At 31.6% G+C, this 13,931-nt stretch overlaps 1 protein-coding gene across 1 annotated transcript; it reads left to right on the top strand.

Annotated features, from left to right (window-relative positions):
- Positions 1 to 3,794: 3,794 nt before the first annotated feature.
- Positions 3,795 to 8,752, top strand: LOC102602048 (patatin-T5-like). The gene is made up of 9 exons (XM_015305441.1): positions 3,795 to 3,928; positions 4,349 to 4,382; positions 5,447 to 5,628; positions 6,504 to 6,660; positions 6,763 to 6,924; positions 7,013 to 7,300; positions 8,077 to 8,153; positions 8,416 to 8,481; positions 8,631 to 8,752. The coding sequence occupies exons 1-9, from the start codon at positions 3,795 to 3,797 to the stop codon at positions 8,686 to 8,688; spliced, it is 1,158 nt and encodes a 385-aa protein (XP_015160927.1). The 3' UTR covers positions 8,689 to 8,752.
- Positions 8,753 to 13,931: the final 5,179 nt, after the last annotated feature.

Here is a 13,931-nt window from a genome sequence, read left to right as displayed (position 1 = left end):
CACAACTGAAAGTTCTCAAGAGAAGTACAATAAAAAATTTTCTTTTTCATTGTTTCGGCCAGTTACATTTCCTATTGATGTTGGATAGCTTTTATTATTTACAATTTATAGTATCAAGTTCAGAGCACCTTACTTGAAGTAGGATTATAGTGTTGAGTTTGGAGTACCTTTTTATTGTAATTTGATTTTTTTTTATCTTTTCAAGTACACAGAAAGTGTATATTGACACCTCCTTTTCTGTGATGTTTTCTTAAAATTGATAAAGTATTGTGTATTATAATTGCAAAACTAAAACCTCATATTGTTCAACTGCCACAATTGTTTCATTTGGCCAAGTTTGAGATCTACTGATTTTATAGCAACAAATTTGTGATATGCATACTGCAAGTCCAACAAACTGTTGGAGTTGAACTGTGATGTTAAATTAAAGATGTGTATAATGTATTAAAATACTATCTGAATCTTGAGGTATTAAACATGTTAGGTAGAATGTTGAATTTAGAGAGTTATCCTATGTAGAAACAGTCATTGTCTATTAATCACAGTAAATGACTAACTATTTGTTGTTTTCTTCTTTTAATTTCATTTAGCTTGATATTTTTGTTGCAGGATGGTTAACATGTTTTTATTTCATTGAATTGCAATGTGTGCAACTATACCTATCTGAAATGGCTCCATACAAATACAGAGACGCACTCAACGTTGATTTCAACTGTCCGTCACAACTATACACCAGTGTTGCTTAAGACTATTGGTTTTGTTGTTGATAGTTCACTCATGTCTGCTGTGACCACAGACCACTGGTGGAGTCAATGTCATTGCCGCTGTGGTTTCTATTTACTATGTTGATAAATTGGGAATGAGACTCTTGTTTCTTGAAGGGGGAGTTCAAATGCTCTTTTCCCAAGTAAGTTCATTTCATCTTCTTGGACTTTTTCATGGTGAAATTTTCATATGTGCTATTACATGACCCGTTTTATTTGACATATCATAAGAAAGAATTCTACTTAAAATGATTCTATTTCATCGTAGTTAGCCAAACATATTATGATCCATAAGAATAACTGAAATCTTGATACTATGTATATAGTTGAGTAAAAACTATGAGATAATTTGAGGACACCATTAATTTGTGTCTGAAATACCAACATTGATTGATGAATCGAACCTAGAAATCTCAAGCTCAAGTTGATGTGGAATTTACGGCAAATAAATAAATAAATAAATAGAAAAAGCAAGTTATGTTACAACTGTTGTTTGGTTAAAGGTTGTACCTTTACCTTCTATATTTGTACTCATCTTGGTCAAATACTACTTTATTAACTCAATTAACTTATCGAAACTCATAAAAAGAAGGAATTTTAGCTTAGAACTAAATTATAAGAACTGAATATGAAAGAAGAGAAGCTTGGTAGAGCTTGCTCCAATCCAGTTTCAGAGATGCAGGAGTCCAAGACAACTGTCGGGCCAAGATGCCATTTGAGTGCATACAAACTAATAAGGGTGGAACAACACTTTTGAAGTACTACTGTTGAATTTATTCAGGCTAATAGGCTTTTTTTGTTTCAGGTTTGAATGATGAATGATAGACACAAGTGATAAATCTATTCATTTTTCTAGGAGCAAAATGTAGACAAATCACATTGTTTGTGCTCCTTTTTTTTTTGGTGAATTTCAAAGTTAATTTTCACTTAGATGTATACAAATGGTAGTGATGGGGCTACTGGTTCTTACCTATGAAGCTATGGTTGCAATGAATTTTATGGGAAGAGTTAGGCACGTGTAATTTTGAAGATTGTTGCCTTATCTTAAAAAGAATGCATGTGCTTTTATATGTTTTTTATGTGTGATTTTAGACATCTATCATAGCAAACATACAAAGAACTAAAAGTCAAGTCCTGACCATTTGAGGAATGAATGACAGTACCATTGCTGGTGCAAAATATTAATATTACTTGGCTAAAAATGTTGGGCCCCGTGCTGGCACGGGGTCCCATATCTAGTTTATGTAGATACAAACAATGGGGAGACCGTACAAAATACAAAGGAGTTGGCTCAAACAGGAATTGCTTTTTTTGTTTGTTTTTTTTTGTTTTTCATTCGGGGTTTGATATCCACTTTAAAGTTTGATTAATCTAAATTCACATTGGGTAGGAACCCTTTGGGGGATAGTGCTTCTTATAAAAGATTGTTTCATATTCAGAGCTCGAATCTGAAGCCTCTAATTAAAAAAGAAGTGTCTCATTCATTACAACACATCCTTTGATGAGCTTGCTTTTGCTCTCTCAATGCTTTCCATGTATGTATCTATTATGCAAAGAAAGAGAACTCATGTAATAATATATATTTCAACACCATATATAGTTTAAAAATAAACATGGAAATAGTGAAACAAAATAGAGAATCAGAGAAGTACAAAAAAAAAAGAGAAAAAATGTTTTCTTGTTTGAAACTTCGGGATAATCCACAGTCGCTATAATCTCCGCCACAACTTCTGCCCTACATGTGTGAGCTTTCTGTGGTGAACACTTTGTCCCCACTAGACAAAGTCCTAATAGAATTTCATTTAATATAAACTCTATTTTTCCACTACGTTCTTCCTTATAAAATTGGACTCCTAAATCCTAATTGATGCTCTCTTTTGTCTATTAAGTGGATTATTGAAAAAAAAAATTGTCCAAAAAGAGTAAATTGTTCAAAGTTTAAAATAATTACTGGGACCTTTTTATATTTATTCTTCATGATCTAGTGAGGTTCATAACTATATTTTACATTTTTTAGGACAATAGTTTTGGAATAATCAAAAGGGCGATAGGAGAAAATTAACTTTTTTATTTATGTCCTGAAATATTTTTTATAAGGGGAGTGTCAGACCCAACAATTCAATGAATATGAACTGGTATATTAGATATAACATGTGTTTAAAAATTTATTTACAAAATACCCTCCATAAATATGATGGAAAGGATCGATATATGTAAAAGGTTTTGATGAGCAATTATGTCTTTAAACGTGCTAATGCATGCATTAAAATCCTTTAAATTACTAATGCTATGAATTTTCATGTATTATTTATAAGCATTAGTTATACACAGGTTAAAAATTGTACCAACAAGGTACTAATAATACACAAAGCTAAATGCATGCATTATTTCTTTTTCTAATGCACTATACCAAACGACTCCTTAAGTGCACATAAGAATAATATTGAATAAAAGTATTAGTAATGTTTGCATTAATAATGATGGATTAGTTATGCTGCATTATTTCTTGTACATTGTTGGATATGATGTATTAGAAATAACAAGTCGTACATAACTTCTATAAAAAAAACAATAATATTTATTTACAAAAATACCTTCTACACTCTTTAGCATTGAAAAATGGAAAATATTTTGAGAAAGATTTGAGGGATTGTTATATCAGTAATCAATCTAAGCATTCCTAATACATCGAAATTCATGGTATTAGTAATGCATGCATTATTTTTTCTAATAATATTACACAAAGTTAATGCATATATTATTTTTTCTAATACACTCTATCAAACGACTCCTTGCTGTGTTAGTCGGGCCCACACCAACTATAAATTCACTTTCCTTCCACTGGGCCCACTATCCACGTGTCAAAATTTGAACGGATTCTCATACAACTTTATTGGTTATGTCAAACTCAATAAAATTTCTCAACTTGTTTACGTGACTATATATACCATGCCTGTTATATGTTCAAAGCACCCCAAAAAAATTAAAAACACTTTGAGATATTAGTTTTTATTAATTATAATCTGCAAAATGGCAACTAGTAAAACTTTTTTAATTTTAATTTTTGTGATATTAGCAACTACTAGTTCAACATTTGCTACATTGGGAGAAATGGTGACTGTTCTTAGTATTGATGGAGGTGGAATTAAGGGAATCATTCCGGCTACCATTAAAATTTATGGTATTAGTAATGCATGCATTATTTTTTCTTACACCCTATCAAACGACTCCTTATTGTGTTAGCCGGGCCCACACCAACTATAAATTCACTTTCCTTCCACTGGGCCCACTATCCACGTGTCAAAATTTGAACGGATTCTCATACAACTTTATTGGTTATGTCAAACTCAATAAAATTTCTCAACTTGTTTACGTGACTATATATACCATGCCTGTTATATGTTCAAAGCACCCCAAAAAAATTAAAAACACTTTGAGATATTAGTTTTTATTAATTATAATCTGCAAAATGGCAACTAGTAAAACTTTTTTAATTTTAATTTTTGTGATATTAGCAACTACTAGTTCAACATTTGCTACGTTGGGAGAAATGGTGACTGTTCTTAGTAGGTAATCATTCCCGGTACCATTCTCGAATTTCTTGAAGGACAACTTCAGGTATCATAAAAATATTTTTTAATGTATGTACGTAAGTGTGACACTACTACTATAGTCATTCCCGGTACCATTCTTGATTTTTTTGAAGGACAACTTCAGGTATCATAAAAATATTTTTTTATGTATGTACATAAGTGTGACATTTCTATCGTTTTTCTTTTTTACCCTTGAATTGTATTATTTCGATGTTTATTAATATTAGTAATTGTTAGACTATCTATTTGAATTAGTAAACATGGCTAGGAGCGGACCTACGTTGAGTGAAAGGGTGTCAAGCGTCACCCTTTCCTCGAAATATTTTACTAAATATATGTATTAATACTATGCAAAAAGATTTATATAGTTAACAAAATGACACTACTAATTGACAGTAATTACCTATTGGCATATTGCAGCGGCGGAACCAAGATTTTCGTCTAGAATGTTCATACTTTAGGACGAGTAAAAAAAAATAAACCTTGATGATCAGATTATCAAAACAGAACTATGACTTCTGTTCTCTTTTTAAAGAGAAACGACGGAACTAAATTTTTTTAAAATAAAATGCCAAAGTCTGGGCTCAAACCCAGGCCCCCAAGGCGAATTTGAACAGCTTTAACCACTGGGCTATATTTCTTTGCTATGTCAAGAATATTCAACAATTAGTATATATCCAAAAATATTGATATTTAACATATATACTTGCAAAAATTTTCCAACGAAGGTTGTTCATGATCTGACAACTCTCGCAAAGGTGTAGCTCCGCCCCTGGCGTGCTGGTTCTCTCGTTGATTTTGTAGTAGAATTGAACTCAAGACCTTTTCTAAGCAAATGAGTCAAGGATATAACCTTCTTATATTTATGATAATTAAAATTTTTATTTTTCCTTCTATAAATATCGACAACGTTTTCTAAAAAATTTTGCATACACCACTGAACCCCACCATACTATGATGTACAACTATTTAGAGATGAATAATTCACATATATTTTTAAAAAATATATAAATGTAACTCATTAATAAATATATTGTTTTTTATTTAGTTTGTTTTAATTTATACGATTTACTTTTCTTTTCGAGTCAGGATGTGGACAAAAATACAGATGCAAGACTTGCAGATTACTTTGATGTAATTGGAGGAACAAGTACAGGAGGTTTATTGGCTGCTATGATAACTACTCCAAATGAAACCAATCGACCATTTGCTGCTGCCAAAGATATTGCACCTTTTTACTTCGAACATGGCCCTAAGATTTTTCAATCTAGGTACATATACATATTTATATTCCTATATTTTAATTTATTTGTCTAATTTTAACTTGATACGAAGTTTAAGAGTGTGAAAAAAGATTTTTGAATCTTCTAGTTTTAAATTGATGATATGTCAAACGTATCAAAATATCATTTAGGGAAAAAAGTTCGAAATATATTCGAACTTTGACCGAAATTGCTGTAACAATCCCAAACATTAGGCAGGACCTATTACCCCCTACACTATTTAATAATTTATTTTAAAGATATATAAGTGCTCACGCGGAAATCATAAATATTGTAACAGTATAAATAGTAAATTGTCCACGTGGGCACTTATATATCTTTAAAATACACTATTAAAAAGTATAGGGGTAATAGGTCCTGCCCAAAGTTTGGTATTGTTACGGTAATTTCGGTCAAAGTTAGAATATATTTCAGACTTTTTTCCCTTAAATATGTCAAGTTGGAAAGTTGAAATCAAAAATTCGCTAAAAAGTAAAAAAAAGATACATGTTGCTTAGATGGACTAAAAAAAAGAATAGGTCAAACAACTCGAAACAGACTGAAAGAAAGAAGAAGAATATGTTTTGAGTAAGTACACAACCTAAGATATTGTAATCTCTAAAGTTCCCTATCATTAATTTTTTTCTATCAAAATCTCTTCTCAGATACATATATGTCCCCTCTCAGATACATCTCTCCTATTAAGTAATGTATCATTTGCAATATGTATCGGATAGCCAAGGAATATATCCGAGAGTAATAAAATATTCAGTGTTTTTGTACGTAATTGAGTAAACTTCTAAGATAGGATGTAATTAGCCTCAAATATATGAGATTTCTGTTCTTTATACTTATATTTAATTTGGTTACATTGTACTATGCAGTGGTCAAAATTCAGGCCCAATATATGATGGAAAATATCTTATGCATGTTCTTCAAGAGAAATTTGGAGAAACTCGTTTGCATCAAGCTTTGACAGAAGTTGCCATCTCAACCTTTGACATCAAAACAAATAAGCCAGTAATATTCACTAAGTCACAGGTAAGTCAAAATATTAAGAAGTAAAATTGTATAGAAGCCAAGAAGTGTCAATATGTAATATACTTTACACTAATTTTTTATTTTTATTTTTTTTAAATGCAGTTAGCAAAGTCTCCAGAATTGGATGCTAAGATGTATGACATAAGTTATTCCACAGCAGCAGCTCCCGTATATTTTCCTCCACATTATTTTGTTACTAATACTAGTAATGGTGATAAATATGAGTTCAATCTTGTTGATGGTGGTGTTGCTGCTGGTAATCCGGTACTAATACCATACTCTCGATTCAATTTTTGAGTTACAATGTTTTTTCGAGATATCTAATCAATACTATTATGTGTTGTACGTGCAGTCGTTATTATCCATTAGCGTTGCAACGAAACTTGCAGAAGAGGATCCAGCATTTGCTTCAATTAAGTCATTGAATTACAAACAAATGTTGTTGCTCTCATTAGGGACTGGCACTACTTCAGAGTTTGATAAATCACATACAGCAGAAGAGGCAGCTAAATGGGGTATTCTACAATGGATGTTACCTTTACAGGAAATGACAAGTGCAGCAAGTTCTTACATGAATGATTATTACCTTTCTACTGTTTTTCAAGCTCTTGATTCACAAAACAATTACCTCAGGGTTCAAGTAAGTCCCAACTTAATTATTATTATTATTATTGGGAACTTACATAAATCTCACTAATCTAGTTTGCAGTATTACCTATTTTACCAATTTTTGATGTATCTAGGATATATGCATGGTCAAAATTAAGTGTAATTAGTTCTAGATACATTCTATCCAAGTGGATTCACATGAATCTTTAGAATCAGTGATGGATTCAGGATTTACATTAAGGAGGTTTGGAAAAAAATAGAGTAGTGCCTAAGATTTGATCTTGGATCCTTAAGGTGAGTTTTGAACCCCTCGACCACTGAGTCAGCCTCTAATCTTACATTTAGGAGGTTCAAAATCAATATATAGACAACGAACGTAATTTTTTGTCGGGAACCACCTCGTCAACCTCTAGGGCCGCTCCTGTCTAGAATACATTAGCAAATCTTGCTCGTTATCTCCTATCTCACTTGCCACTCTCTCATGTATTTGGTATCCCAGATACATGCGAATCACGGATGCATACAGATACATGTATCTAGTGCGATTTGCATGTATCTTGGATATATACGAATCTCACTCGCCTTTCTCCCTATTTTTGTGTATCTGGTAGCAAAAATGCATGTATCCAAGTATATTTTTTCTTAATATATGGTAGGGAACTCTTTAATAAGTGGTAAGATACGTACTATTTTAAAAGTATATATGATAGTGAAGTATGTCTAATTATGTAGCATTTTCATTATTATTATTTTATAATATGCAGGTCATATTTTCTTTGCTAACAATATGAGTATATTTAATTCCAGGAAAATGCATTAACAGGCACAACTACTAAAATGGATGATGCTTCTGTGGCTAATATGGAATTTTTAGTACAAGTTGGTAATAAATTACTCCCTCCGTCCACAATTGTTTGTCAAGGTAAGGTCATGCACACCCCTCAAGGAAAATTTAATACAAGATGTAATTGACTAATAATAACCCTACTATACCAAGAATACCAAAAGTCCACATAACTTTTCAATTGAACTACACTATCATTAAGGGCGGAATTGGAAAAAAGTGACTAATTATTTCTTGATTGTTTAAATTGACAATTAATCTTGGACATCTATTTTTAGTATACCTGCCAAACAATTGTGGACGGAGGGAGTATTGAAGAAATCAGTTTCCAAAGACGATCCTGAAACCTATGAGGAAGCTCTAAAGAGGTAAAACTCTGACGCGTTCGATTCTGTCGGTGCTTGAAATAATTCTTTTCTTTTTTTCATATTACTATATCTCGTCAGTCAACATTATTCATATTAGATTTCTAATAAATCTATTTTATTGCTAACTAAAATAGTTTATTTCGTTGTAGGTTTGCAAAATTGCTCTCTGATAGGAAGAAACTCCGAGCAAACAAAGCTTCTTATTAATTCAAGGTTTCGGATTGTAGTAGTAACCTTACTATGCTAAATAATAAGCGCTTGCAATATTTATGATTGATACCCTTAGAAAGTGACAACGGATGACTTCCATTACTAAATGGAAGAACTTTTCGCCCAGGCTTAACGGGGCCTTACTTATTCAGGGGGGAGAGTGGAGCCTCATCTGCAAATAATTCTCGATGTGAAAACATTGCGCGCAGTTAAGTATTTCAACCTCAAAAATAAAGGAGGAGTTTGAGGGATAAATTTCAATAGAAATGTCTCTCTATGTAATGTATGTTTGGATTATGTAACCTTTGGTTGTGTTAAATGTTTAAATAAATTATCGTGATTTTGTGCTTTGGCATTTGAATCTTCTTTTCTAAGCAAAAAGAAAAAAAATATAATTTGAAGTGCCAAATTAATATTATACAAATAATTATGATATGATATAAGAGATTCTTGAACTTAATTTAGATATCCTAGATGAATGAGAAAAAAAAAAGTACTACTTTGATGCAAGTAATTAGATCCATCACATAAGGATATCGAGGTGAATTAACAATATAATGTAATTGAAGTTATATACACGAAATAATATAATTTTTTATCATTTGCACAAGATGTTAAGAAGGTATATTGACATATATTAGAAGAAGTGGCGGTGATTAGGTAACAATCATCGTAAATGTATATCTATGGAAACACAAAACAAAAAATTAAGTAAAAAAATATCTAAGAATTAATATTGCATAGGCGTTTCAAACATCATATCACAATAATTTCTTGAACCCACTAAATCATCACACCATAGGTATTGACACTCAATTTTGACCCTCCCCGATAAGAATTAATCATCGAGCTTCCTAAATTTCAAAATATAATATAGCAGCAATTTTTATATATTATCATAACTCACATGGGAGGAAGTACGAGTTAATTTACTAAGCTCATTATTGAAGTTTTTTATAATATTCTTTCAAAAAATAAAAAAAAAATTGGGACATCAACTAGTTAATGGTTTACCATCTTGTAATATTCTAATATATATGTACATATTTCAACCATTTTTACATAAACTTTGAACGCATATATTTGAACTTCAACTATGTGTAAGTATATTACTTCATGCATATTACATTGAAGCTAGTTTAAATAGCGGTATTCAAATAAAATATTCGTAAATCTTTTACAAAATTTAGGGAAATAAAATGACCAAGACTTTATAATTTTTAAATATCTTGCATAATCAACAAGGGATGAGTGAGCTCTTTAATATATTTTTTTACGAGTAACTCCATTCTTGTATCTATACCTTGAAATTTGATTTGAATCTATTTTGTTTTTAGTTAATTCTCTTTTTTTGTTTTGTTTATATTACTCCTCTTTGTCACGTTCATACAAAATATGGTTGGCCAGAATCAATAATTGACCTATTTCTCTGTGTATATCTCGAACGGTGGCGCATATATTTGAACTTCAACTATGTGTAAGTATATTACTTCATGCATATTACATTGAAGCTAGTTTAAATAGCGGTATTCAAATAAAATATTCGTAAATCTTTTACAAAATTTAGGGAAATAAAATGACCAAGACTTTATAATTTTTAAATATCTTGCATAATCAACAAGGGATGAGTGAGCTCTTTAATATATTTTTTTACGAGTAACTCCATTCTTGTATCTATACCTTGAAATTTGATTTGAATCTATTTTGTTTTTAGTTAATTCTCTTTTTTTTTGTTTTGTTTATATTACTCCTCTTTGTCACGTTCATACAGAATATGGTTGGCAAGAATCAATAATTGACCTATTTCTCTGTGTATATCTCGAACGGTGGTTGCTTAAATTTTGTATATTTACAATATATATATATATTTCATAATTAGGTATATAATTAATATATTTTATGATTATTCGAAAATCGTCTCAAAAAGATTTTGTTTTAATTGAATATTTGGTTAACTAGTTTAGTTATATAATAGTTTATATTTTTGAAATAGTTAGTTTATAGCTAAGTTAATTATTTTATTGCGTTGAAATTAAGAAGCTCTTTAATTAACTTGTATTAATTCGTCTTATTTAAATTACTAGCCGAACTTATCCTAATTAACTAAGTTTGGCTACATTTATGTTTTTCCATTGGCAATAATATGAATTCCTATGGCCAAAACTCAAATTCAATTTTAGCCTACTTATTTAAGAGAAAAGAGCAATTATTTGGGCCCCACTTCTAATTTCCAGGAGCCCATATTTTCAATTTGCCCAGCACTTGTCCGTTTTTCCCATATTCCCTTTTAATTTCCAACCAACCAATTTTTTTCAGCCCAACGTTTCAGCAGCCCCATCTCTTTTCGAAATTCCAAACCACCCAGGCCAATTCTCAGTCGACCCGGCCCATTTCCAATTCTAAAAGAACCCAGCAGCTTCCAAACGTAAAACACCATCAGCAGCTTCCATCTTCACAACAAGAACACGACATCGACATAAATTCCAAGCGACATCAACGGAATATGTCGTCCCAACGTTCACAAAGAAAATCAAGCAGCAATTCAATGTCAATCGATTCAAATGGAGATACACGGTGTCTCATGGTGTCAAGCCAGGGACGGCTCAACGTAATTGGGGGCCTAAAGCGAAATTTTAATTCAAATATAAATACACTCCATATACATATTTATTCAAAAAAAAAAAAAACACTATTTAGATGAAAATTATTAGTACTTAATACTCTTTTTTCAGTTACTAGTTTTAGATAAGATTTTATCAACTCAACATTAAAAACATCCTTTAAGTGAGATGATTATTATATGTATTGTTAACATAATGATATAAGTAATAAGTTGATAAATATTAAATAAAGATAAGAGTTAGAACCATAGAATTTGACTCAAAAAGTTGATGACTTGATTTACCTCATTTTAATATGCTTAGAGTAATGCTTGAAACTAAAATTTAAAAAGAAATAAAAAGAATTTGTAATTCATTTTGTTCAACACTTTTCACTGTTAATTCTTATTTTTAACAAAGCACAAAAAGATGTTAAAAGTGAATAAAAATAATTTATTTTAAAAAAAATATATATTTTTTATCATAAATAATTATTTTTTCTATATTTGGGGGCCCCGAAATTTGGGGGCCTAAGGCAAAGGACTTATTTTTGAAAGTGTAGAGCCGGCCCTGTGTCAAGCGAATCAGAGACCAGTATGATTTTGTTGTCTTCTTCTCCAATGTCCTTTTCAACTAGTACCAACAGCGCAGTAAAAAAAGCACGCGTCTACCCTCCTTTCCTCTTCCGAAAAGAGTCAAAATTGCAGGAAAAAGGGTGTTTCCCTTAAATAGTGAAATAATTTTTGAGTTTGAAATTCAAGTTGGCCCTAGTTCCATCCGCATTCCCCCCAAAATCTACCCTAATTTCCCCTATATAACATCTTTTCCATTCATTGGTAAAGAGGAATTTTTTTTTATTTTTTTAGTTGAGAATTTTGAGTTTAGAAAAACATTAGAGAAGGATTGGATTTTTTTTCTTGTAGCAAGAACAATACAGAGAAAGCTTAAGCACTAGTATTTCAAAATACAAGTTAAAATAGGTTTCGGAGGCAGACGAGACTAGAAGCTTTTAGGTGTTTGGGTTCAGTGTTCGGCTCAAATTGCTTGTTCGTCATTCGTGTCCGAATCCTTGTGGTAGGAAGATCAGCTCTTCGCTCGTCGTTGTCCCTTGTTCGCTGCACCTTGTAAGGTAACGCCTTCTCGCAAATGTTCTTTCCTTCTTTTCTTTCTGTTTTTTTAAGGCAGTGCTCTGACGACGAGAGTTGTTACTTAGTTTGTGTTAGCTGTTAGCTGCTAGTTAGTGGATATGTGGTATATATGTTCTTGGTCTTTCCATCGAGTCGGTACAATGTCGAGTCAAAACTTTGGATATTCGTGGTTATTCTATGTTATTTTAGTTGAAGTTTTGCCTTTCGTTGATTTCTCTTTTCGAGTTTGCTCCTTGAAAGTCATCAAATCTGTTTATTTCCGTAATACTCGACACCATATCTTTCATTCCTTCACCTCGAGTTGAACGAATGAATTAAGATGTCAACATTTAGACCTCATGTGTGGTGCTTACGACTATTCGAAATTCGTATTGTGTTTTCTATCTGCATAAATGGCTTCATAGGCTTTGAGATGATTTTAAGTTCGAATTATATTGTGTATATGTCACTGAACCGATTTGCTTTGCACACATTTACCCTGCTTTGTTGTTGATGCTACATGCCCCTTTGGAAAAGTTGTTTTAGTCAAATAGAGCATCACAATTTGGATAAGTTTCTAATGTGTCATTTACTGGAAGACATCTTTGTATTTAATACATATTCATTTTGAGTGATTTTGCACTGGTTTGTTGATTGAGGCTTCCTGTAGTAGAGTTTTATGATAAAAAAATAAAAACTCTTCGTTGCGTTCAATTTTGCGTAACTGTTTGGTTTATGTCCTATGTTTTGTCGAAGAAATACTCCCCTTAGCATATAATATCCATATGTGTTCTTCACTGACCATCGAATAAATATACACATTTGGGTTGGGTAAATTTTATTTTTTTTCGAATCTATTGCTAATCGGATCATTTATGTTTGTTTATTTATGTATTTATTTTATGTCACTGTGTGGCGTCATTTTGGTATCACTGCTCACGTAGGTTGTTATATTGGTCTGTTTTGTTTGTAATGGCAGTTTGTCCATGTGCCCAACTTATTTGTTTTGTCCTAATTATTTGGAGGCATGTTAGATGTCTATTATTATTTTTTTAAAATTTTAGTTTGTCTTATTTTTATTTATTTATTTATTTTTGTTTTGTCTTTCATGTACATAATTTCGCCCTAAGCTTTACCTCTTCTTAGTTGTGTGTTAGAGATCAATTGCTACCAATTGTTATGTGTTGCCAACTATTTTCACTCTAATTCTATCTTTTTCTCTTGCATGTAAAATCTGTCCGAGTTCCCCAAGAACTCGCTCCTTCATTTGCATTTCGAGAGAGCAACAAAAGCTCAAATCTCTTCTTCATTGAGTCAACCGGCTATTAAGAATCGATGAACAGGTCTCGAAGTTGAAAGAAAAGTAGAGCAGATCGGGAGTGGAAAAAGATTGGGCCGAAAGCCCGCCCCTATTTATTCGAAATTGTATTTTATTATATTGGGCCTAAACCCCCTTGTCATTATTTATTATTATTGCGTTAGTTCTTAGGACAGGTGAAATTTGGGCCAAAGG

Source organism: Solanum tuberosum, unplaced genomic scaffold (genome assembly GCF_000226075.1).
Source record: "Solanum tuberosum cultivar DM 1-3 516 R44 unplaced genomic scaffold, SolTub_3.0 scf00779, whole genome shotgun sequence".
NCBI classification, from domain to species: domain Eukaryota; kingdom Viridiplantae; phylum Streptophyta; class Magnoliopsida; order Solanales; family Solanaceae; genus Solanum; species Solanum tuberosum.
The sequence above is the reverse complement of the archived record's forward strand: the minus strand, read 5'-3'. Positions and strand labels throughout refer to the sequence as shown.

Bases quoted from the DNA above. Each gene is read 5' to 3' on its own strand.
- LOC102602048 (XM_015305441.1), top strand. From the start codon at position 3,795: ATGGCAACTAGTAAAACTTTTTTAATTTTAATTTTTGTGATATTAGCA. The intron at 4,383-5,446 runs GTATCATAAAAA...TTTTCGAGTCAG, and splicing joins TTCTTGAAGGACAACTTCAG to GATGTGGACAAAAATACAGA. The intron at 5,629-6,503 runs GTACATATACAT...TGTACTATGCAG, and splicing joins CCTAAGATTTTTCAATCTAG to TGGTCAAAATTCAGGCCCAA.